The sequence below is a fragment of the Vulpes vulpes genome, chromosome 12 (assembly GCF_048418805.1).
Source record: "Vulpes vulpes isolate BD-2025 chromosome 12, VulVul3, whole genome shotgun sequence".
Classification (NCBI taxonomy): Eukaryota; Metazoa; Chordata; class Mammalia; order Carnivora; family Canidae; genus Vulpes; species Vulpes vulpes.
Genome location: NC_132791.1, coordinates 146984346 through 147007903, shown reverse-complemented (window position 1 = coordinate 147007903; position 23558 = coordinate 146984346). Strand labels below are relative to the sequence as shown.

General features: G+C 38.8%; 1 protein-coding gene across 1 annotated transcript in view; it reads left to right on the top strand.

Annotated features, from left to right (window-relative positions):
• Positions 1-23558, top strand: part of CACHD1 (cache domain containing 1) — a 206389-nt gene that overhangs the window by 107139 nt on the left and 75692 nt on the right. Inside the window, exon 3 of the mRNA XM_025983262.2 lies at positions 2906-3054. Coding sequence (XP_025839047.2) covers positions 2906-3054 — 149 coding nt within the window. The remainder of the gene's footprint in view (positions 1-2905; positions 3055-23558) is intronic.

Sequence of the window (23558 nt, the reverse complement as noted above, 5' to 3'; positions counted from 1 at the left end):
AAAATACCCCAAACTCAGTGGCATAAACAATAATTTCTTTGTGCTTGCGTATTCTACGGGTCAGGAGCTCAGGCCAAGCTTAGCAAGGATGGCTTATTTCCATTCCAGGGTGTCTGGGACTTCTTCAGGGGAGACTTATCTGGAGGCTTCTTGATGCCTACTAAGAATCTGGGTTGAGATGACTTGAAGATCTGAGCAGCTGGAGTTGCCAACCAAGCACTTAGCTGTGGCTTCTCCATGTGTCTTGGACTTCATTCAGTGTGGTAGCTGAGAGCATTCCAAGAGAGACCTGTGAAAACTGCATGGCCCTTTATGACCTAGCCTCAGAAGTTACATAGTGTCAGTTTCTCTGTAGTTGACTGGTAAAAGCCATCATAACCCTTCTCAGATTCAAGGAATGGGTGGAGAGGGAACAGACCCCATTTGTCAGGATGGAGGGAGTGTTAAAAAAAAAATTGCAGCAAATTTTTATAAAACTACTCGATTATGGCTCTATTTGGGGACATGTTAGGGCTTCTTACTTCTACCTATACCAATGACTGTTTCAGTAAAACTTTATAAACAATGAAACTTGACTTTCCTGTAGTTATTAGAACCACAAAAATACCTTTTAAAATAAGACATTTAAAAATGTAAGAATCATTCTTAGCTCATACAGAAATGGACAGTGAGCCAAATTAGAATATCATGATTAACTAGATTCTGACTTTGTTTTAAGTTAGAATTCTCCAAATGTATAAAAGAAACACTGGGTATTTCTCAGATGTTTTTGTGTGTTTGTTTATTCATATGAGAGAGAGACAAATGGCTGCAAATTCCATTTTCTTTTTGAAGTGAGTTTGTAAAGCTATTACTTAGAATTTCGGTTATTTCAAGCATATTTTATCTTTATACTATTACAGAACATTTGTTCCCAAGAGCAAGGAAGGGCTATATTCTTGATATTACAGGTAGAAAACTAATGATATGTATTACTTCAAAACCTAAGGAGAAAAGATAGAACTTGCTCTTCTTGATGGACTTTCTAGAATACGTGTTGTTGTGTTTAAATAAGTATTCCACATTTTTAAAGAGGATGTTGATCCTTAGACCAAAAGATCCTTAGACCAAGAGTCTCTGGGGTGAGGTTCCCCCCCCCCCATTTTTATTAATTCATTAAATATTATCTGCCTGCAGTGCCAGGCAGGTGCTGAAGATCTAGGAATGAACAACAACATATGGAGTACCTGCCCTTACAGAGCATCCAGTCTAGGGGGGTAACAGACATTAAATAGATAATGGCATTAAAACATAATGTGTGTTATGCAGAGGGAATGCAGGGCACTATGACAATATACTTTAGGTTTTTAAGCTGGACCTGTTACTCTCATCCTCAGCTATCCATTGAATGTAAGAATCCAGGAAAAAAGGGATTGTTACATAAGTGCAAACTTATGTTTAAAAAATACAGCCTATTTCCCGAGCACATTTTTATTTACCATCCTGGCCTCCACCTGTCAGATGTCAGTTGTACCCTTTACCAAATTTTAAATAACCAGAATTGTCTCCAAACTTTGACAAATGTCTTTGGCGATAGGGGGAGGGCCAGTGGTTACAAAATCATCAGCAGTCTAAATTAAGATGGGAAACTGTGTCTATACATTTTATTGCAAAGACCTCAGTGAGAAAAACACTATGATTTTTAAAAAATAATAAATTCTAGTTCAGGGATTGGAATTGCAGGTGGATTTGTTAATTTGAAGGGCACACAGTTCCTCCTCTGAAAATGCTAAAACAAATTTGGACAACATTTTATCAAATTAAATGTTACTCTGATACTCTTGCTATGTCCAGAAATTTTTCTAAACTTCATGGTTTGTGTGTTGTTTAGGAAGTTATTTAAGTGAAACTCTGAAAACCCCCAAACATCAATGGGAACAAACAAAATCAAATTTTGGAGTTGTCTTGAAAATAACAAATGAAGATAACCCACTTTGGCTTCATGTTCTCAGCCTGTAAGCTATTGGATCGTGTGAGTTGCATGACCCAGAGGAGATGATTAGTTCTCCTCTAGTGTACTGATAATGAATAGCTCTACAAAACCAATTAGCTATAATTCTATCAGTCATTTCATTTGGGTAACATTTTGTTTAAGGGAAAGAAAAACAACACTGTTTTCCTTGGAGATCTGTAATTAAGCTGTGATATTTGATGGCAACAATGGAGGAAAAAGCAGTGTGCTTATCAATTTGCTTTTGTTATTCCCACATGAAAGTAAATTATGATGAAGCGTTCTGTTTGCAGCAGTTAAGAAAGACATTTGTCCATCTTAAAGGTGTAACAGACCAAACATGAGTATATTTTTAACTACATATTTTGCTTTATGTGGATGTCTATGTTGTACAAGGCCAGGGATTTGCCATTCACGTGGAGGTCTGTGATGGTGCCCCCTGGAGTTGTGTAGCAGAAGATTCTGGATGTCATTTCCCTTCTTCGTTTATTTTTCCCTTGAAAATCTATGTGAATCCAGAACCATAAATAGTGAGTTGTTTTCTTACAGTGACTGTTGTTGCTTTGTAAGCCCTGTTGCCATCCTGCTGACAATAATATCAATAGACTCTGTTTTCCTTTATCTGGCAAGGCATTTTATGGATCAGTATTATTCATACATGTGAGAAGTTCTTAATGCATCATTAGCTATTAAGAGACCGCAGATACCATTTTATTGTTGTCTGACTATCCTTCTGGGCATTTTGCAGTTTTTATCTCAACTCACACAGTTGAGTGTATGGGTGTATGTTGTGTGTTTCACCTGAGGTTTTTAATACATGCAGCCTGTGATACAGGTTAATGAGCTGTTAGAAAAAAACACGATGGGTTATTGTGGTGGACTTTTGATTTATTTTGCTTACTGTTTGTCTCCCAGCTAGCCAAAAAAATCCGAGAGAAGTTCAACCGTTACTTGGATGTGGTCAACCGGAACAAGCAAGTTGTAGAAGCTTCCTATACGGCTCACCTAACCTCTCCTCTAACTGCGATTCAAGACTGCTGTACTATCCCACCTTCCATGATGGAGTAAGGCTTGAAAAATATTTTTTCTTTTTGTTTAAAATAGGAACTGGGTTGCTTTCCGTTCATATTCATATGCCTGTGCTTGTTTATTGCAGGGTGTATGGTACTTCTATCTTAAATAAGCCCTTTGTCTTTACATAGACAAGTAATTTTTCAAGAAGTGGAACTCAACATTCTATATCTAGGAAATTCCTAGACCCTCCCCACTCACTTTTGTCAAGGTCGGCATCCAGGTTCAAAAGTATCAGATATTAGTTGAGTGCAAAGTTGAGTTAAGCTAAGAAAATTGTGAACATTTTGTCATGTTTCAACTAGTGGGTCATGAATAAAATAGTCTCACTGATTCTGGCAGTTTGCCTAATTTAAGGGAGCTCATTTTGTCTTTGGAGAGAGTAGTAAAAATTCCCACTTCATGGTTGGTAGTTTTAAAGATAGCAACTACACTACTGGGAAATACGGCTTCAGATAATACTGCAACAGCATCAGTATCTGCATAGTTAAGGCTTTTTTTTTTTTTTTTTTTTATTAGCCTAGTGATATGTATATCTGGAGGGTGTAGGGTCATGTGATGCTGGAAATTGTTGGTAGTGGAAAGAATACTTACCTCAAGGTACAAAGAACTTAAATTTTTTTTTTTAAGAACTTAATTTTTACTTAGTCTTGAACAGACTCAGTGACCTTATTTTTGTGCATTTTTCTATCGGTGAATAATACACTTTACTATACCAATTTTCTAGGACTATTTCGAGTAACTAAAAGCTGTTAACGTACTTTTAAAAACTGAGTGTCAATGTTCTCGTAATTAGTATGTGTTACTCCTCTTTTTGCACGGTAAGTGCTCTTAAAGTCTTGCACAGGATGGATGCAACATAGTGTTTAGTGGTTAAATGTTTTGCTCCCAGAAGCATTTTTTTTTTAACTTACTATAGTTTCTTGGTGGGCTGTGTAAATAGCAAGGCATCAGGTCTTTTATTCTCTGTGTGATACTGTGATGAGCCTTTCTTCCTGGTTTACTCTATCAGCAGCCTAAAGAAGCTCCTCCTAGTTGTTAACTAACTAAACAGGAAAAATGGATACAATGTAGAATGAGCCTATCTGGATAGGCATCCTCCCTGATACTCAGGTGGTCTTAAATATTTGATGATTTAGCCACTCTGTCTTCATCTCTAGAGTGGGAACAATAATAAATAGTTCACGGGTGCTGTGAGCATTTAGTGAGATCACATGTGAAAAATACTTTGTCATTTTCTGAAAAAATATTAACCCTAATGTATATGTGTGTATATGTATATACATATAAGAGTGTATGTATACAAACATACAAGTGTGTGTATATACATATACATCTATGTATATGTATATATACATATACACACACCTCCCTATCATAGTGACCATCTCATTTTTTACTAGATGTAATCAAAGAAGATGTCTTTTTTTTTTTTTTTTTTTTTTTTTTTTTGTAGTTGGGGCATCAGTAACAACGTTTTTGACAATTTCTCTCTTACCTAAAAAGAGAATGAAGGCCCGGTTGGGTTTTGAACCAAAGAAAAAACTGTTTTCAGAACAAGGAGAAGAGCTTGTGTTTGTGTGTGTGTGTGTGTGTGTGTGTGTGTGTGTGTGTAGATAGATACATTAGGAGAAATCCTTAGAGCTGAAGTATGCTTAAAACAGTGGTTCTCGGGATCCCTGGGTGGCGCAGTGGTTTGGCGCCTGCCTTTGGCCCAGGGCACGATCCTGGAGACCCAGAATCAAGTCCCATGTCGGGCTCCCAGTGTGTGGAGCCTGCTCCTCCCTCTGCCTGTGTCTCTGCCTCTCTCTCTTTCTCTCTCTCTCTCTCTCTCTCTCTCTCTGTGTGTGTGACTATCATAAATAAATAAAAATTTAAAAAAATTGTTTCCATGAATCTTTAAAAAAAAAAAAAAACAGTGGTTCTCAACAGGGGGTGATTTCCACCTTATCGCCCTGTTCCCTTGGACATTTGGCAATGTCCGGAAATACTTTCAGTTGTCCTAATTGGGAGGCAGGAAGAGTTGTTACTGGCACCTAGTGAGGAGAGGTTAGGGATGCCATGCCACATCCTGGGGTGTACACAGGACAGACCCCCCCCCCCCCCCCCCGCAACGGTTACTGGTTCACAATGTCAGTAGCACAGAGGGTGAAAACCCCTGCCTTAGAAGATAGGAGTTTTCCATAAATTCATAAGTGGAACTGTTGCTCTAGTTGAAACAACAATCTTGAATTGCCTGTACTTGAAAATCTATCCTGTATGTCTTCATCCCATTACTGATCCACCTTGTGAATTTCTATTAATGTTTCAAGAAATAACTCAACAATTTGCCTCTCTTCCATAGCTTCCTAATACCCACCCTCCCCCTTCTTTCCCTTTGTCCCCGGAGGGATTCAGTGTTCCCTCATCTCTGTTCCCACAAGAAGTTATAAAACTTCTCTATTTCGGTGTGGAACTTAATGTTATCAGGGGTTGTTGGTGGTGACTCTGCCTCCCCTGCTGTTCTGGGCAGGGATTACACCTCATCCATTTTTACCCCAGCACCTAGATTGTATTTAATTCCTTCTTGTCAAAATCTGAATTGAGTAGGGCAGCCCCAGTGGCTCAGCGGTTTCGCACCACCTTCCGCCCAGGGTGTGATCCTGGAGACCAGGGATCGAGTCCCGCATTGGGCTCCCTGCATGGAGCCTGCTTCTCTCCTTGCCTATGTCTCTGCCTCTCTCTCTGTGTGTGTCTCATGAATAAATAAATCTTAAAAAAAAAAAAAAAGAGTTAAGGGGACATCTACTCTCAACAAATTAAAACTTTGAGGATGGAAGGCAAATACTGAACATAATAGTGCAAAATATGACACAGAGGTACTATAGTTCTTCAAAGCAGAGAAATGTACCAGGTGGTTGGCATCACAAAAGATTCTGTGAACTTTAGAAGCATATATGTTATTTGATCTGATCATTTGGGGAAATATCATAATAAAATAATAAGACAGGTTTATAAAGAGAAGCTTGTAAAGAAAGTCGTGGCAGTGCCATTTAGAATAGAAAATGTTGTCATTACCTTAAATTTCTTTTTTTTTTTATTACCTTAAATTTCTAATAGGGAATTAGTCAAAGAGATTGTATCACATCCATAAACACGAGATGATAAGATACAGCCAGACTGTAAAAGAAGAGTATTTGCTGACTTGTGAAAATGGCCATACATACCTACACATGCACGTGTGCACACACACTCTAAAAGTTTGAGAGGACTCACATCAAAGTGTTTTTTGGGGTAAGACCTCGATTTCCATTTTGAATATGCTGAGATAAGGATTGAGGTCAGAGATGCAGGCCATGTGCAGGTATTTGGCAAAATTGAGTGGTCTACCTTTTGGTGAATATAGTATAACATAAAGTGTAGTGTCTTCCCTCCCAGAATTTCTCATTTAGAAATGAGAATTCAGTTTATCATCCAAGAGACTTCAGTTGTCCTCCTAGTAGGCTACATGCTGAGTAAGCAGGTTAGTAGGCGGTTGGTACTGAATGTTGCATAGAGACACTGTAGAGATGCAATGCAATCTTATCTCCTCACTAGGCATTGTTGACAGAACCAACCTCCATTTGGAGTGAAGCTCATAAAACCAGGGCAGTTCTGACGATGAAGCTGGGTAATCAGAAGATTTACAGATGAGTAAAAAACAAGTTTCCTCTGGTGGTATATTAAAGAGATAACTGATTAAAAACTGTTGGCAACAGGGAGCGGCAAGATAACTACCCTTCTCTTAGAGTCTTCCTGGCTCGTGATGAGCTCACTGACCAGGGACACCTGTTTAGGAATTTTGTAGCTGATGTTTTTGTAGCAATTGGCTGAACACAAACACTTTATAGAATTATGAGACTGTATCTCACCTTTTTTATGAAAATTCAAAAATGGAAAGAGCTAATAGTTTTGGGGGTGAGCCAGGATGAGAATCCTTCGCTGCCTTTGTTACAGTCCTTTATACAATGCTTTTCTCAACACTTTCTGTTTTGGTATCTTACTGAACACATTTTTAGTGTATATTCCAATCCCTCCAAAAACGTCTACCTTTTGAATCTGGGAGTTCATGTTGGAGTTAAGTGCAGAAAGGAAGAACTCCCAGGCTTGGGAAGCAATTTGAGGACATAACTTAGAACAATTTTGTTATTGGTAGGCAGATTTGGTTCTGAATCTTACCTCTTTCACTCATAAGTTGACCCTGGAGAGTCACTTCATTCTGAGCCTCAATGTCCTCATCAGTGAGCTGAGAAATAAGGATAGTACATACCTTACAGGGTCACTGTAGGGAGCTGTTTTTAGATTGTAGCTTCTTTATTTGATACCTATGGATGTTATCCTCTATGTCAGGAGATATACTTTTTTTTTTCTCTTAGGGCAATAACAAAATTTCTTTTTAAAATATATGTGCTTAAAAATTGAGTTAACCTAAATGAAAATATTAAGTGGATGTGATCAAAATCTTAAAGGTAATAGAAGGTAATGATTAAAGTTAATGAAAAATGGGCTCAAGATCATTGCTAAAATCCTTCCAAATTGTGAGATTTTACAGTTCTCTAAGGCAGACTCTTGATGCCCATGGCATGTATCTAGCCACATGGAAATCCGTATTAATACTGCCATTATATGAAATACAAGCAATTAACTTGAGATAGGGTACCTCCACTCTTAGATCTGGATCTTATCCATTCTTAAACATCTGAGCTCGGTAAACATGTTTGACACCTAGCACTGGCCAACTCACGCTCAAGCTGTTTGTCACTAACATTTTAAGTGCCCGTCTATGGCCTATAGACCTTGCTGCTTCTCTAACAGCATCAAAGATGAGTTATTCCTAGGACAGTATTTTTACAACTAATTTTAACCAATGGCTAATACTCAGTTTTTGTTTCAAGCCTAGAATTTCATTTTTACTGATTTATAATTCATTTATTTTTTTCTCACAAAGGTTGATAATGCATATTTCAATAAAATGCCCAGTTTTGAAGAGAGAAGGGCTTTAAAATGTCCCATTAAAAATAAATAAATAAATAAATAAATAAATAAATAAATAAATAAATAAATAAAATGTCCCATTATAGATTCTGAAGATTTATACTATGATGACAGCGAGAGAACCTGCAAAGCAGCAGAAAATTGATTTTTCAAATGATTTTGATACTTCTCAGACCATTCAACTCTTTCCTACTCAAGAGTCCTACAAGTTAATTATTTTGTACAAGGCCCTGCATGGAGATTAGGTACTTTGTCAATGTTTGCTGAAGGAATGATCTGAAGAATTAACCTCCTCTAAAATGGAAAAAAATTCGATTACAGCTTAATCTAAGACAAACTCATTTTCAGGGCTATCACTTAAAATAACATAATTTTGAGAACCAGTTCATTTACTCATATAATTAACAGCTCCCCTTGTTTTATGCTGGGTCGCCGATGAGGGCGCATGAGAGACTGAGCTCTTCCACGATGAGTACAAAGACACACACAGAGAATTATGCTCAGGAACTATATCTGGGCTACACATGTGTTTATCTTGGCCCCACAAGATGTTTTAAAGGTTTTTAAATTTATAAGTTTTTAAATCTCTTGCCAACATTTAAATTTTGGGAGATTACACATTTTAAAAATCCAAGTTTCTGTCTTTAAAATCAGAAGATCTGGCAATAGTAGGTCCATATTCTAACTGGGCAGCAATCAGCTTGCATGAAGCATTGATCCCCTTTGAGGGCAGAACCCACATTCTCCCTTGCACACAGTGACTTACCACTAGGCCCTGTGGATTACACCCAACCAATCTGTTCTCCTGACTTTGATCACCTGCTTGGCCCACACCAATGTGTGAGTTTGAAACTCCTGGTCTAAGAGGACTGTATAATACTAATAAGTTTGACTTAACAAAATGTCCATACTTACTCTGTCAAGTTTAAAGAATACAGCTCCTCCATGTATAACATTAAGAACATCTGTCCAATACCTGGCTTGCTACAGAGATAGGGTTCTGTTGAGCACCTCTGAACCTATTCCGTACTCAGCAGGGCTCACTAACCCTTGGCTTTTATACAAACCAATCAATAATTTTATCTTCCACGTCTCTTAATCCACTTCTCTCCTCCCTTCTTCAGTCTCTTCTGGAGGTATTCCTGCCTCCTGGTGGCATTCTTATTTTTTTTGTCTTTTTTTTTTCTTTTCTTTTCTTTTTCTTTTTTTTTAAGGAGGGAACAATGTGACAATAAACTAGGAAGAAAATGCTGGGAAGATACACTTAGATTTTTATTTTCATCTGTGTCTCCAAGTTAGGGTTCAGAGCTGTTGTCCTCACTCAGTTCACGCTTGTGAATTGGTTCATTGTGGTGGGAATTGAAGGCATCTAGACCAGGTTTAGGATGAGCAAAGTGACACTCTGGTGGAGCTGGAGTAAGTAAGCAATTGTTTTCAAGCCCCTCAGAAGCCAGCCACCTGAAGCTAGACTTCAGCTCTATAGAGAATTCTCTTCTACCCATCAGGGCAGACTTAAAAAGCTTCACTGACTTCACAGAAGAAACTCTGTGAAACATTGTCAGATTAGATTCCTGCTATTTTTCAAGGAGTTCTTTGAGATGGAGCATCTACTGAGATTGATGTAGTCACTGGGGAAGGTGGGGAGGACTCCTCTCATTTCCTGAGAACCCAAATGTAATGCATTTGACTGCCACCCAGTAGAACAATATGATTTAAGAGTTAGGTCTTAGCACAAAACCTATTTGGGGGTATTGTGCTATAGACAAAGCAACCAGCATAGGTTCTGATGTAAGAACACAGGCTCCAGATAGCATTTTTCATGAATAACCACTGTTAGAACCCTGTGTTAGTCATGGTTCTCCAGAGAAACAGAACCAATAGGAGGGGGAGCTCTGTGAAAGTGAAGGAGAAGGAGATTTATTTTAAAGAATTGGCTCATGTGATGATGCAGAACGAATCCAAAATCTGTAGGGTAGCCCAGCAGTCTGGAAGCCCAGGAAGAGTTGTAGTTTGTCTGCTGACAATTCTTTCTTGTGTGGGGAGGTCAGTCTTTATTTTATTAGGGCCTTCAACTAATTGGACCCATGAGTCCACTGACTTAAATGTTGATCTCATCCCAAAAATCCCTTCACAGAAACCTCCAGAATAATGGCTGACCAAATATCTGGGTATACCTTGGCCAGCCAAATTGACACATAAAATTCACCATCACACACTCTTAGAGAAAGGATAGAAAACAGTGGCAAAACCTACTACTGAAGTTAAATTTTTATTAACACTCACATTTAGATTGGAGGATGCCAGATTATCACTCTTCAAACTTTATACTGTGTTCTACTAGACCGTTTCTCTTAAAAAGTTAATGTTCATGTTAATAGCTGCCTGGAAAGGAGTGCAGGCAGCTGAGTAAGTCTTTTTCCATGTAGGTTGGATTGTATATCTTGTGGTATGATTTACATGTGCAAATTTCTGTGTTCACATATTAAGTTTCTAGTATTCTTGACACCACAGGATCCAGAAATAAATTACTTAGAGAGTTGTTTTTAATTTTAATTTTGATGGTTAACATGCTGACCCATAATGTTCAAATTCCTAAACTGGATTCTTTAGGGACTTGCTAGCTTCAGGTCAAAGTTTGTGTTTGCCTTTGTTTGTTTGTTTAAAAGCTGAACTCAGACATGAGCCTTCTTTCATTTTGAAAAGGAGGCAAGCCTCTTTTGAAATTTTTAATTTTTAAAATCATTTCATTCTTGACCCTCATGGAAAAGAAATAAGCAGTGAAGACTGTTTTCCTTTGGGTTTAAGGACAGTTGTGATGCAGGTTATATCATTGCAGAACAGTCCTAAAGCCAAATGGACCTTTGCTCTGCTATTTGGCCGTGTGATCCTAGAAAGTTCACCCAATCTTCTTGGTCCACAGTTTGCTCAGCTATGAAAGGAGCAGTTTGAACTGTACTCTAGAGATGTAGCCTTCAAGGTCCATTTCCCTCAGCCTCCTTAGAAAGTTTGTTTTTAACTGGTGCCATTTGCCGTTATAGGCAACTTTTCCTACTGCCCAAATTTGTAAATTCTAGATTTTATGAGAGAATTTACCCTCATCTTTTTGAGAGCTACCTAGTGGGGAAAAGATGGTATTATGTAGCAAGGCCTACAGAGGTTAAATTATTCATTCATTAAATTATTTACTTATTTTTAAGATTTTATTTATTTATTTATTTATTTATTTATTTGAGAGAAGGAGAGAAAGCACAAGCAGGGGGGTGTGGGAGAGAGAGAAGTAGACTCCCTGCTGAGCAGAGAGCTGGACGTGGTGCTCAATCCCAGGACCCTGGCATCATGTCCTGAGCCAAAGTGAGACCCTGAACCGACTGAGCCACCCAGGTACCTCTCATTCATTAAAAAAAAAAAAAAATTGGGGGAATGGTTTATGGAAGAAGCATTTCAGCTGAGTACTGAAGTTAAAAAAAGGATTTGGACCTACGGGAATAGAAAGAGCTTTCCAGGAGAGAAAGGTCCATATGAAGAAAATCCTGTAGGTAGAAATGGCCACGAGCATTGAAGAGTACATTGTTTTGGAACAAATGATGGAAGGGGCATCTGAGAAGTTGGTTAATTTCAGAAACCAGAGACCCCCAAATGCTGAACTGAGGATTTGTACTTTATTCAAGAGACTTTAGGCACTGTAAGTGAAGCCAAGGACAAGTCTTCCTGTGCTTCTTTATCTTTACTGTCTGATACACAGTAGACATTCAATAAATAATGTTTGGTTGAATGAGAGAATTAAAGATTTTTGAGAAAGGGATTGAAATGAAGATCCCCTTTAAGGGGATTTTTCCCTGTCAACCACGGAACAGCTAGAAGACCTAGTCTGATTCCATTTAAGTAGAGAAGGAGCAAGTAGGGCATGAACGTGGCTATGGGCAACCCACTATTTTGGGTGTTAGAAGAGGGAGAAGCCAAACATGGCTGAGGTTGATTCTAAGTAACTGTGAGAATGTTGATACCAGGTTCTAAGTCCTATTTGTACTATCTGTGCTCTCTCATCTTTCTTCTAAGTTACATTTGAATTTAGAGACCTGATTGGATTCAGTGTCTTGCTTGAACAGGTCCCCATTAAATATCTACCGAAGGAATTAGTGCATGATAGCAAATCTGATTTTGTCTTTCATTTTTGAGTATTGGTAGTGATGATGGTAACAGAACTATTGAGCTACTTTACCTCTTGACAGAAATTCAAGTACCTTTATATAATATATATATACCTTTATATAATTGCCTATATATAATATATATATATACCTTTATATAATTGTCTTCTTAGTGTTATTTCATTGTCAGAAGCTCTGATAGGAAATATAAGTTGATGTTGACTTAGTTATCTCAGTTATTAGATTTAATCATTAATATAGTATTAATGTATATGAATAATTATAATATTAATAATTGATTATATGCAGGGTAAATTTGAAAGCATGAAATTTCCAAATACCTATGTATATCATTTTCAACTTGTCTGGATCCTATTCAAGGCAGTTCATGTGCAAGACACTGTACTAGATACTGTCTGATAGACAAAAGATGAATAAAACAGTCTATACTTTCAGGAGATTATAGGACGCTAGAGTTAAGCTAAGCAGACTCTATCAAGTGCCATGAAAAATCCAAAGTCTCCTTTAGAAGAAAAGGTGATTATGAATGGAGGCCTCTGAGCACTCAGTCTTGGTAGAGAAATGGTAGTTCGGGTCCGGAGAGTGGAATTCCTGCAGGTAGATCTATGGAAGAATGCTTCAGATGGCAAAGAGGAAGCATCATAAAGCATTGAGCATGCAGAAGTGGAAGGTAGAGCTGGAATGTTGGAGAAGAGATGTACTGTGTGTGGCTCAAAATTCTTGGACAGCTAGACAGTTTTTTTCTGCATAAACAGTAGGTTTTAAAGAAAGGCTGTGGTCAGTCTGGGATTTGGGCAAATTAATTAGTTGGCAAAGGAGGAATAAGTTGAAGTGGAGAGGTAAGTTGCTTGTCAAATTGGAGCATCATAATAATCCAGGAGAAAGGGAATGGCACTGCAAGGAAGGATTGCAGGGGAGTAAAGGCTGTCTCGGTTGTTGGTGGGTTACATAGAATGTATGTAGCTCCTAGACACGGAGTATATAAAATCTGCCAACTAGATTTCATTGGAGATTTGGGTGGGGAGAAATATTTTAAATTTTTAAAATTTTAAATCAAGCATCTCAGAGGATACAAATCTGTTAATTAAAATGTGAAAAGCAAAGGAAGATTTTTTCCCCCCAAAGCAGGCTCTATGCCCAGTGTAGGACTTAAACTCACAACCCTGAGATCAAGAGTAACATGCTCTACCAACTAGGCCAGCCAGGCACCCCAGCAAAAGGTTTTTAAGAGGAAGAAGAATTCAGTATGAACATTGCTGATTTTGACTTTGAGTTCATGCAGATCCCTCCGGGGAGGTGTTTGACAAGTTGAGATTAGCCTATAGCATCATTTTATTTTCCTCCCTCAAATTCCACCCTCCACCCCCCACCAACTATATTATATGCATGGCAGTTCGGGAGAGAGGGCCAAGTTGAAATGTACAGTTTTAATGTGCTAATACATAGTTTAGTTTTGTTTAAAATGATGTTTCTAGACATAATAGTTTAACCACATGTGGGCAACTTCTATTTTAAGGCAATGCACATGAAAGAATTATATAAAGTGTTTAACCCTGTGTACACTTTTTTATAATAAGAATTATGTTCTCATGTGTTTTTTTTTATGAAAAATGAAACATTGTGACTTAGCCAGGTGCTTTTGCACTTATGACCCTTGCTCTTTTGTTCTTTCCATGTCACAAGGGCAAATAATGTGACAAGCCTGGTCTTTGACAATGGAGTTTAATTTTATTGCAGGTCCTGTTCTTTCCCCAAGAAGGTGTGTTTTGTGTTTTTGCCCTGAAAGTGCTATATGGCAAATCTTAGCCTTTCAAGTTATTTTCCCTTATCTCAAACTTTCATCTCCTGGCCTTTTAAAAATTATTACCTGCAGGCAGGTGAAATGTTACAGATACAGTCTTTATGGATATTAGTGCCGGAAGGACTTCAGTAGAGCTCAAAATTCAACAAAGATTTTATAGAATGCTTTATATTTCAGAAGGCCAACTGAGTTACATTATTTGACTTCTGTAAAAGTTACATATGTCTGTACTTCAGTAAAATAATTTCTTAGGCTTCTGTAAATGTTATTTTACTTAGATTATTCAAATGATCCTGTCAACAACTGTGGTGGGCTAGGTACCGTCTCCTCCTCCCCTCTCCATCCCTCTCCATTTTGCTCAAGAGGAAGTGGGCTCAGAGAGGTTGTGTCCAGACTCTGGAAGCCAGATTTGTAATCTGGGTTACCTGATTTCAAATCTTTTTTTTTTTTTTATGACAAAGTATTTTGACCTGTGGTAAAATTGAAATGCCTTATCTTCCTTCTTAAAATTTCACTTGAGGTTGTTGCATGACCTAAAGTTTCTAAGTTAGCAGATTATAAACTTCACATAGTCGGGTTAGTTTGTTTCTCAGGCCTAAAACCATGTTCCTGCAGTAATCTGTCCTGTAATTCTGTGTGTGCATGTGTGCATGTATGTGTGCGTAGGTAGGTAGATAGATACCTATTTCTAAAGGACTATGGATGAACACCCTTACAGCAGAAAGCACACCTGCATTTGGGTCTGTCTTTTCCTCATGTAACCTGTACTCAGGGAGACCTGGCACTCTGCTTAGAATATTGAATTTCATCAATCTATCTTTTGTGGATTTTAGGGAGAGCTGATCCTATGATTTTCTTTTCTTCCTCCTTTCCTTTTTTTTTTTTTTTTTTTAATCTAGCCTCCAAGAGAAATGAGCTAGTAGACTATGCCAGCTTTAAGAAATAGACCCTGTAGGAGCAGAGAACGAAGCTTTCCTTGAGCTTCCTTTATATATGTTTATTGTGCAAAAATATTAAAGTGTTTTCAAAGAAGAATGCCAAGATTTAAAACCCATCTGCCTATAATCTCTTTTTGGGGACTCCACTGCCTCATATGATGATGCACACGCACAGCTTTATTAACTTTTTAATACCATGTCAGTAATTCTTTTTGAAGACACAGCCATAAGTATTCCACATCTTACATTTCATGTTTCTTTTACAGAACAGGGAGATTTGGACAGGCTTCTTCCCTCTCCAATGCATATGTGCCTGAGAGATTGAACCAGTTCATCTGCAAGGTCATCTGCTAACTCTGAGGTTCTTAATGCTTCTCTTTGATGTCTGGGTCTTACCACTCAGAGTTGTCGGCTATCGACAGAGGAAGAAAGCTCACGAATTTCCAATCTCTAGTTCCAGGAAGTCTCCATCTCTTAGGTTTCTGGCATTTCTTCATTCAGCAGACATTTATTGACTAACGTCTTACTCTTCACAGCTGACTCTGGCCCACAGACCCTGGGGATACAGGAAAGGACCTCTCTCTTTGTGTCTTCTTAGCAAGGGAGAAAAGTGTATAGATAAATAACTGTGAAGCATGTTAAGCCCTTAGTAGAGGTCAAGTGGCAGGATGGACATGGGCTGCGGGGCAATACAGAGGGAGCCCGTGGGTCCTGCGAGGCTCCTGTCCACCTGCTTGTATTCTCTTCTTTTTCCATGTACCTTTCTTTCTTCTTCATGCACCCCTGCCACAACCTGGTGATGAGAAGGGCAAGGATAAATGTTTCAGGTGGTTGTGGAATCACTTCCAATCCCCCTAGATGTCACCTGTGCAGTTTTCCAAGCTTGTGTGAGAAAGCGGAGTAAATGAATCATACCGCCACTTTGAATCGACACATGAGACCTGAGATCACAACAGGGTCTTCTCTCAGTGATCTTTGTGGGGAAAATGGTGAAAAAGAGCTGGTTTGTAGGAGACTTTAATAGAGAAACTTTACTGCTCTGAAAGCCTTGCCTTCCAAGGGTGTTTGACACTGGCCCTGTGTCTGAGTTACCGAAGCCTGAAGGTTTAATCCTTAATACTGATAAGAACAAAAAGAATGTGACTTATCTCTCCAATCTCTGCAGAGATGGGAAGAAAAACCATTTCTCGGACCGTGATTACATGTTACTTGACAGCTTTTCAGTTTGCCCATTAATTTAGGTATTTGAATAAGTAAACTCTGTGCAGCGGCGGGGAGGGAGCAAGTATCATTTACTTTTATAAATGTGATAGTTCCTTTTTTGAAGTGATTCTACTCTTACCCCTTTCCTCTGCCATTCATAGAGTTTAAATATTTGCCAGTGCAGATGTTTGATTTTTATCTTAGCTCTCTCTTTGTTTAACTTTATTCTCATGGGCGGTTAAGTGGAAGATAAGAGAGTTCTTGTTTGATTCTTTTCAACTGGTGTTGCTCAAATATTTGGAAAGCAGACACTTCCCAGAAAGAGGGAGCCCGAACCTGGTTGGATGGAGGTGAAGTGATCTCTTCCTATCATGGTAGACCAGACACTGTTAAGCTGTTCCCTAGGACCATGGGCTCTGCTAGACTTGAGCATTTCTCCATGTCCAGACCTCTTTTGAAAGGCTCTTTCCTGCAGCTTCCAGTCAAGGGATTTTGCCTTTTGAATCAAGCTTCCCAGAAAGATGTGTGCTCTCCCTAAAATGGAACTTGATAGTTCAACAGCCCTCGCAGCAAGGGCCAGACTGTGTTGGAAACTTCATCTGAGTCTCCCTGCATTTGTTTCACACTAACTTCTGATCTAATACGGAATTCTGCTTTCAGAATAGTGGGATTTTTTTTTTCTAACCTTTTGCACCTGCCTTGGCATTTTAGCAGTGATTAAAAACAAGCAAACAAATAAAAAATATTCCCCATCCCATTAGCTGTCATCGTAGTGTCTTTGTTAACGGACTCCACTAGCAGTTTAAGCCTGGCTCTTCTGAGAGATCCTCAGGGATTTGCTTTTAGAATTATTGCCTTAAAAATGTGTCCATGAACAATACCACATTTCACCACCACTCTGGGAATCCACACTGTGGGTGTGGTTTTTGTGTGCTAAGTGATAAATTGGGCAGGCTTCTTTGGAAATGTTGAGGAAAACCCAGGGTTCTGAGTGATTTGCCTGGCAAATCACCTTCCATAGAAAATTTAAACAAAGACCAAAAAAGAGATTCAGGAAGTAAACCCCAACTGGTGTATGTGTCTCTCTCCTTTATGTCTTTTTCTTTCTAAACTGGGACTCCACTGAAAAGTTGATTTACACTGTGAATCGCGGCTGAATGAAATCCAATTGGAACTCACTTGAACACTGTTTTGATGTAAGATTCAAAGCTTCTGCAAATTTATTTTATCTTCTACATTTGCTGATCTCCTGCTTGTAAATCCTGTTGAAGGAGAATAAAAATGACTGCAGCCTGATGGGAATTAAATGTCTGAAGTTCAAAGCAGTTTGCACATCAGAGCAAACGTCAATCAAATGAACATCTTGCAAGCCAGGCAGGGAGTGAATTTCTCCATGGGGAAGAGATCAAAGTGGGAGTCACAGTTCTGTTTTCTCCCTCGGGATGCAGTTTCGATCAGTTGTTCATGAAAGTAAATCCAGAAGGAAGTTCCCCCCCCCCCCCAAACTTATGGGCATAGGAAAGATAGAGTTATTTGAAACTGAATTTCAGGCACTGGTTTTATCTTATGAAAATAAGTATAGAAAGCAGTCATAATCCAATATCTCCTGTTTTTAGAGTGAGGGTCTGTAGGAGATTTAGATAGGATCGTTCTCTTATTATAATTCCTTTTTTTAAAGCACACATATAAAGATAAGTTGAATTGCTCATTTTATATGACAGTCTATGATTTTACCAGTGCATGACCTTTTCCTTAAACCTGGAATTACATAAATGTGACTGGCAGGTAATATACTTCTCAATGAAAAATCTTTTAGGTAACCCCTCAGAGTGTAACTGATGTATTGTTATAAAGTATTTTTAGCATGAACTTTACAGTTCTCTCAGGCCCCAAATGGAGGTGAATAGTATGTTTCTTTTAGAAATAGTATTTAGAAAGAGGCACACATGCATAAAATGCATTCCCATCTTAGGCAAAGCAGCCATTTCCCTGGGGCTTGGAGGTGGTCAGGATAACGAGGACAACCTAGCAGGTTTTACTGAGGTGTCTGGAGTCCAGTAGGAATCTGGAGTCCAGAAGAGAAGCAGACATTAGTGAGTGTGGGTGAGTGGAGGGTGGAGTGATAATCAGGGTTTTTTGCTCTTGTAATTACATCTTCTAGCTGGCTCACCAGCTTGGGACACACTGTTCTTTATTTCTAAGCCCCCTGTTGACACCTGCTTCCTTACCTGACTGGCAGAAGCAGAGGGAGGGTTATTTCTAGGCATTTCATGTTAATTCAGCTGGGGGGGCATGCTCCCCATGGCTGAGGTTCAGCACACATCAGAGAACTCAAGACCACTGAGATTATTGTGAGACTGTTACCACTTAAAGAATGCCATCTAGCAGGAAGGAGTGGATAACAGGTCTCTGAATGTGGGGGCTTGATAGGAGTAAATTAACTTAAAGCCACTAGCATTCACTGCATGCATATTACTTATATCAGATTTCGGAATGAGGTAACAATCTGTTCATCATTCACTAATATACTTTTAGAATCCACATGTTCTTGAACTAACAAAACAGGGATCAGATTGCCCTCTGGCTAAGGTTCTCCTGTAAGGTGGTTATTTAATGCTAAAGCATCAGGATTGTTCTATGGATTCTTTCAGAAGAACTTCTTTAGATATTTTACATTTTATTTTTGAATCAAGTTTGGTCTCTGGAAGCCTTTGTATTTGCACCACATCAGTTGGGGTTTTCCTGAGTTGAGTTTCAGTATTACACCTTACCTACCTTTACAGTAAAGCTTAAGCTGTTGGGGGCACCTGGTGCCTCAGTGGTTGAGCATCTGACTTTGGCTCAGGGTGTGATCCCAGAGTCCCAGGGTGTGATCCAGTCCCACATTGGGCTCCCCATGGGGAGCCTGGTTCTCCCTCTGTCTGTGTCTCTGCCTCTCTCTCTATGTCTCTTACGAATAAATCTAAAACAATAACAACAAACAAAAAACCCTTAAGCTGTGGCTGTTGTCCATTATGTTATTTTGCATCCTATGTTCATTGCCCCCTTGTGAGAATTTTCAAAATTTGGTACAATTTTTTCTTTCTTGATATTGTCTTATTTCTGTTATCTTTGTTGTACCCAAGCCATTTAAATGTTCAAGGCTCTCATCAGAATGCCAGGGTCTTTCAGAGAAGAACTTTGGTACCAGGAGGAGGAGAAAACTACTTTGAGCTGGCACCAGGTCAGCTGTGTCTCTGTGCAGAGAATGTATGTGTTCACTCTCCTATCCTTGGTTCCCTGAAGCACCTCAGATTTCAGTGCTGAATGGGAGGGGAACTTGAGGCTTTTCTAGAATGAAATAATAAAAAGTAATTCTCTAATGGCCAATTCCATACTATGCTGGTGATGAGCATTTAAGTTATTAACCATTGATAAAGAACACCTGCCTTTAATATCATCTTCCTGCCCATATTTCTATTTGCCCATAGAGCTCTTTCTCTTAAGCTGTGCTTTGTGAAGCCTTATGTTTAGCTACTGTCATATTCTTTTTTAGAATTCTTCTTAAGAGTTTTATTTACTCGCGTGAGAGAGCGAGTGAGAGTGAGCAAGAGCGGGTGAGGGAAGACGCAGAGGGAAAAGCAAACTCCCCCTGAGCAGGGAGGCTGACGTGGGGGCTCGATCCCAAGACCCTGAGATCATGACCTGTGCTGAAAGCAGGCCTTCAAACAACTGAGCCACCCAGGCACTCCAGCTACTGTCATTTTCTGTTAAGTGAAAAGCAAAGATTTTTCCTGTGCTCTATCATCTTTCAGAGTAATCTTTTCCTCTGAGAGAATTCAATTCTATTTCAGCTATTTTAGATAATGTTAATGATAACTTGTTGATTTGAGATACATTACAGTGTATTCATTATGAATGAACTCAAATAGATGTTCACATCTTGGTTCTGTTTGCTTCCCAGCTGTGAACCTTGGGCTTCTTGATTTAACATTTCTGTGCCTCAGTTTCCAAGTATTCAAGTGGAGGTAATAGTACTTTTCTCGGGCTTGTGAAAATCAGATGAGTTAATCCATGTAAAGCACTTGGAACATATGATGAGCACTTAGTAGCTGGTAACTCCTTCTAACACATCTAATACTAGTTCTTACTATTTATTTAATGCTTACTGTGTATCTGGCTCTTAAGAGCCATTTTCTGATTTGATTCTTAAAACAATCTTATGAAATAGATAGATAGATATCTATGAAATAGATACTATTATAACCATTTTATGAATGAGAAAAACAGAGGCTTAGAAATCCTAAGTTATGTGCAAGAGTTATACAGCAAAATGCAATTTAAACCCAAACCCCAATCTAGATCGTGTACCTCTCAGGCCTATGTTCCTGACCATGACCTAATCCTGCTCTGCCACAGTGGCAGTGCTTTGTTCATCATAGATGTTCAATGAATATAACTGGATAAAATACTGAGAGCTTTCTAGTGACTTAGCTCTCTGCCCTTCGTCACTAGGTAGTCACCAATAAGGATTTATTGGATACTACACATTGCCAGCAGTGTGCTAGACCTGAGAGAGACCTACAAATCCTCAAGTGACTCACAGCCCTAGTGAGGGAACTAAGGCTTCTCAAAGACGTGAAAGGCTTTTGAAAGAACTGGGAGTTCAAATGCTGTGTGGCAGGGTTTACATAAGATGACTTCTATACCAAAGTCTTTGGAGTCTCATCTCTAACTTGATACATCCTTATTTGGTATATGGAAAGGATGAAAAAAGTAAGATAATTTGCTCATAATAATTTACTTTAAAATTTTGTTGCTATAAATAGAATCTGAAACCAATCTAGATCTAATAGACATCAATATGATAACATATCATATTGTTAGCATAATCAGGCTTATATTAAGCCTGATTACAAAACTCTTGATTTCAGCTTGGGTCGTGATCTCGGGTTCATGGGATCAAGTCTCAGTGTTGGGTTCCTCACTGGGCATGATGTCTGCTTGAGATTCTTTCTCCCTCTCCCCTGGCTCATGTGTGTGCATTCTCTCTCTAAAAGTAAATAAAATCCTAAAAAACATAAGCATGGAATTTAAAAAGCTGGACTTTGTTGAGTGCAGTGGACACTAGAGAACATCATGGCTGGGATCCAACAGTTGATGGACTGATCTGGTTAGATCTATAGGTTTGGGAGATAGAGGGAAGAGAAGGTTGGGTAAATTACTGGTGGCAAATACTACATTGTGAAACCTTTTTATAACTCACAAATGTTTACTGAGCACTTTTGCTAATGAATTACTTCCAGGTTTTATTGTCTTTAATGTTCTTCAGGATGATCTTTTCAGTACAGAAAGGAAAACAACCTACAAAAATAATTTCCTTGCCAGGGTGCCCAGGAGCAACCTTTCATTTCACAAAGGCCCTGGGAATCTACTTCTCAAGGGTTGAGCTGGTAGCCTGGGTCCTGACGGTGGAGACTCTATGCAGGGAGGCAGGGCTTCTCACCAAACTTCTACTTCTCTTGGGAGAAATTGTCAATAATGCTTCTGAGTTACCCCTTTCTGCAAGCTCTTTGTTATATGTCATTTAAATTAAGCAGGGTGGTGTGTGGCTCATCCATGGACAGGGAGTTTATAATGCAATGTGTTTAAGCCTCTCTTTGTGGTGTCACTTCTCTCAGCTGTGAAGTGAATAGGTCTAAAAGGGGTTTGTGGAGCACCTGGCTGGCTCAGTTGGAAGAGCTTGTTGCTTTTGATCTTGGGGTCATAAATTCAAGCCCTACTTTGGGTATAAAGATAAATAAAAACTTTTAAAAAAAATAAAAGGGATTTGTAATCTGTCCGGCAAAGTCGAGATGTTAGTTCCAGGCATACTTACCTACCTAAATAAAGGAGGAACCCACCTGTTCTCTTGATTCAAACTGGAAGACATTCTGTCTTTGAGGCCTATTGTTTTTGAGGCATACTTTGAAGTACCTGTGTTTACACAGAAAGCCACCGTACTGCTTTATTTCTAAAGAAATCTATATGACAGTATTGGTGGGTTCCTCCTTTCTGGAGAGCCTGTCAAAGTCAGATTCCTGGACCTTCCCTCAGACTCAGTAAATCAGACTCTTCCAGGGTAGATCCCAGGAATCTGCATTCCAACATGCATCTCAGGTGATTCTGATATGGCTAGACTTTCAGGAATCACGAACCATTCATCTAAATTACGGTCGTCTTTTGCTTGGACTTCCAGAGCCTACTGGGGAGCCTAGAACAAGGCTAGGCATCGGCACCATGGATGTTCATTAAAAAAAAAAAAAAGGAAGAAAGAGAGAAAGAGAGGAAGGAAGGAAGGAAGGAAGGAAGGAAGGAAGGAAGGAAGGAAAGAAAAAGAAAGAAAGAAAGAAAGAAAGAAAGAAAGAAAGAAAGAAAGAAAGAAGAAAAGAAAGAAAATCAGTGAATAGGAATGCCTGGTTTGACAAGAACGCTGTGTCACATATACATAGTGGTACACAAAACCAACAAGACGTGGTGCCTGCCTTCAAGGAGATCTTGTCTATTCATATAGTGATAAAAATCCACCCATGAAAATACTCAGATGAAGACAAATTAAAAATTATGGCACATACTTTGAGAGAAGTATGACCCATACTTCACTCCATGAGAAGATGGAGTGATACAGAATGAGAAATCATCCACAATCAGGATGGGACTTCCTGGGAGAATAGTAAGTGAATAGAGAGACCTGAAGGATGACTGGGTAAATAATCAAGAGAAATTTACAGAATTGTACTTGTCCAATATGGTAACCACTATTCAGTGATGATTTACATTTAAGATAAAATTGTACAACATAGAAAATTTGGTATATTATCCGAAATTAAAAACTTAAAAATTTAGTGTCTAAGTTGTATTAGCTACATTTCAAATGCTCAGTAGCCGTGTGTAGCTACTATATTGGACATTACAAAAATAATACATTTTTGTCATTTCAGAGAATTTTCTTGGACTGCCCTGATCTGGGCCCAGGGTGGTATAGCAAGTCTGGCACACTGCCTATTTTTGAAAATTAAGTTTTATTGGAACACAGACATACTCATTCTTTTGTGAGTGCTCGTTGGTTGCACACTACAGTGGCAGAGTTGTAGCAGTTGTGATAGAGACTATATAGCCAGCCCACAAGCCTAAATATTCTATAGTCTTTTATTAAAAAGTATGTGAGGAAAAAAAAAAGTATGTGAGGGAATTGGCATAACCTGGCTATATAGAGCAAGGAGAGCAAGTGAATTCCTTGTATAGCGCCACTCTTGCTATACAGATATTCAAATGCTACAAGAGAGGGATGGTGAGATTATGTTGCTTTGCCTGCTTGCACACAGGCAGCTGCTGATGTATTAATGTCTTCTTTT